General features: G+C 36.5%; 1 protein-coding gene across 1 annotated transcript; it reads right to left on the bottom strand.

The window, feature by feature from the left end:
• Positions 1-983: 983 nt before the first annotated feature.
• On the bottom strand, positions 984-2299 carry TCEANC (transcription elongation factor A (SII) N-terminal and central domain containing). Its single transcript, XM_009895208.1, has one exon. The coding sequence runs from the start codon at positions 2295-2297 to the stop codon at positions 1215-1217; it is 1083 nt and encodes a 360-aa protein (XP_009893510.1). The 5' UTR covers positions 2298-2299; the 3' UTR covers positions 984-1214.
• Positions 2300-2630: the final 331 nt, after the last annotated feature.

Below are 2630 nucleotides of genomic sequence, written 5' to 3'. Positions count from 1 at the left end.
CAAAACAGGGACACACTGTATGAACATAGTCTTCTACAGGCAGCTGTGAAAGATACCTGGACTCGAGTGGTTCTCCCAGTTCAGAACAGAAAAATCTCTGATTTCTTATATACACTCCGTTCAAAGTATTCAGATAGCCAACTCTGAAGTAATTTTAAGTTTTCCAGAAAAAAAAGAACAAAAAAACCCAAACAAACCCAGGGCTAATACTTGAGTGAGAAGAACGCTAAGGTGATATTTTTTAATAAATAAATGCTTCTAGTATACAGCCAGTGGGAATCCTGTTGAATCTGGAACAAAAACACATATAAAAGCTTTAGCTATTAGATTTCCTTCTGTTCATTTTTTTCTGGGTAACCTGCACTATATAAAAATATTCATTTCCGCAGTTCAGCACAGATGTCCCAGTTCGAGAGGATATCCATTCAGAAAGTGATTAACTCCTATTAACTTCATATCTTTGTTTATTAAATAAATTTAATAATATATTTACATACCTTTCTGAAATAAACCATTGTCTGATCTTGCATTAATTTCTTAACTGTTGCAAGACATACCATCTTACATTGTAAATCTGAACTGCAAACTGATAGGTTATGACAAGTCACATTTTCCTCCCAATAGCTACAAAAAGCTAAAGCAGAATTTCATTTGCTAGCTGCCTTCTCCCTCTTTTACACTCTATTTTTCATTCTTTTTTTTTCGTTTTAGACATTACCTCTCAAACCAACTTAATAATCTAACACTTACTTGCAAAAAGTGATTTTAATTAAGGAGTGAACCCATGCTGAACATTCTGCAATGCATGCAAGTATGTGAACTTCAGTTTTGGAAACAGTTTGTTTACTGTAAACGAAACTTATGTTCTGTGAGAGAACTCCTGCTGAAGATAATGGAAATTGCAAGTACTCAGTACCTTGGGGAAAAAAAATTACAGCACTTGGAATATTTTTAATGTATTTACTAGTGAATATTCCTCTCACAGTGTTACTATTTTTTCCCTGTTTTCTTTTATTTCTTTATATATTGACATCACTTAAAACCACACAGATTTATTCAAGTCATCCTCAAAAATAACAGCAATTTTTTAAAACTGATTTTGCACTTTTTTGTGGCAGCATTACATAATAACAATACAAAATTTTACATTATACAGTTTCAGAGATACCTTCTCATATCTATGTTTCTAAAACACTTATTAAAGAGGGATAGTGTTACAAACAAACCCATCTGCTGTGATACCACTGTTCTCCACACTCATTACAAATAACGTAAGTCAACATTTGTTCATCTGGATTTGTGTTTCGCACCCAACCTGGAAGAAAGAGAGTTCCTCTGGCGATCATAGTGACAGTGCAATCAAATTTTTCACAGCGCTTACACTTTATTTTGTTTGTCTGTGTACCATTAATAACTTGTGGAAGCTGATGTTCCTGAACAGATGATTTTGTATATAGAGCCCTGAGCTGTTTCAGTTCATCACTGGCCATTTCCATCACTGTCATCTCAGCAAAAGCCTTTGGACTCAACATCCCTGAAAAAAGGTTATGTTTTAAGTGGCAACTTTTAGGGTTCTTCAGGTTAGAGATTTTGCTTCTGATGCAATTTTTATACTTTTTGTCACTTTTAGCATTAAGAGCAAAAATACTTTCTTCGATTTCTTTAGCTAGCTCTAGCCATTTATCAGTTTCTTCTTCATCTTTGGCAGAATCAGTCAAAGCCTTATAAAGAAGATCTGTACATTTATGCCTCAGAGCTCTCATCGGATCCTGCTGCAGACTTGCTTCATTAACAAGAGGTTTAGAATCTTTGTTATCAGTGTGGTGTTTCTCAAACGAAGCAAGCTGATTCATGCTGCCTTCTGTGTCATTTCGTACCACGTTTTTAACAGTTTGCGATGGGACCAAAGTTTTAGAACTAGTAGCATCTAATGCCTCCTGCTGACATGGTCCTTCAGACAGCGACTGCTCTCTAGGAACCACACTGAGATGTTCCATTTCCTCTTTCACACATACAGAAATTGACTTTTTAACTTGCACTGACTGAAGACAGTTATTCTTGTAAAGTCTTTTCCACTTTGATAATAACTGCTTTGCTTTCTTTTTCAACTCTACTGAAGGGCAGCTCTTGAGTACTCTGTATACAGCCTTGGCAACTTCTGTCCCCTGAAGATATTCTATAGTCATATCAGCATCTTCAAGTTCTTTAAGATGATCCTCAATATCTTGGAAATTGTTCTCAGAGAGCAGCTTTTCAATACAGTGGGCTCTGTGTACAATATTCTTCTGATCAGACATTTTTAAACCTGAAAGTGAAAAAAGTTTATCATATTTATTGCAGTTGTGACATTAATTCATTCTCTGTATAATCTCACATGGTTTCATTTTATCTTATTTTACACTATTTCATTTGTATACATCACATTTGAGACACCCCTGGAGTACTGACACCCCACCTGGAGTACTGTATCCAGCTCTGGAGCTCCCAACATAAGAAAGACATGGACCTGTTGGAGCAGGTCCAGAGGAGGGCCACAAAGATGACCAGAGGGCTGGAGCACCTCTCCTATGAGGAGAGGCTGAGAGAGTTGGGACTGTTCAGCCTGGAGAAAAGAAGGCTCTGGGGAGACC

Source organism: Charadrius vociferus, unplaced genomic scaffold (assembly GCF_000708025.1).
Source record: "Charadrius vociferus isolate BGI_N301 unplaced genomic scaffold, ASM70802v2 scaffold491, whole genome shotgun sequence".
NCBI lineage: Eukaryota > Metazoa > Chordata > Aves > Charadriiformes > Charadriidae > Charadrius > Charadrius vociferus.
This window is presented reverse-complemented; position numbering and strand designations above follow the sequence as displayed.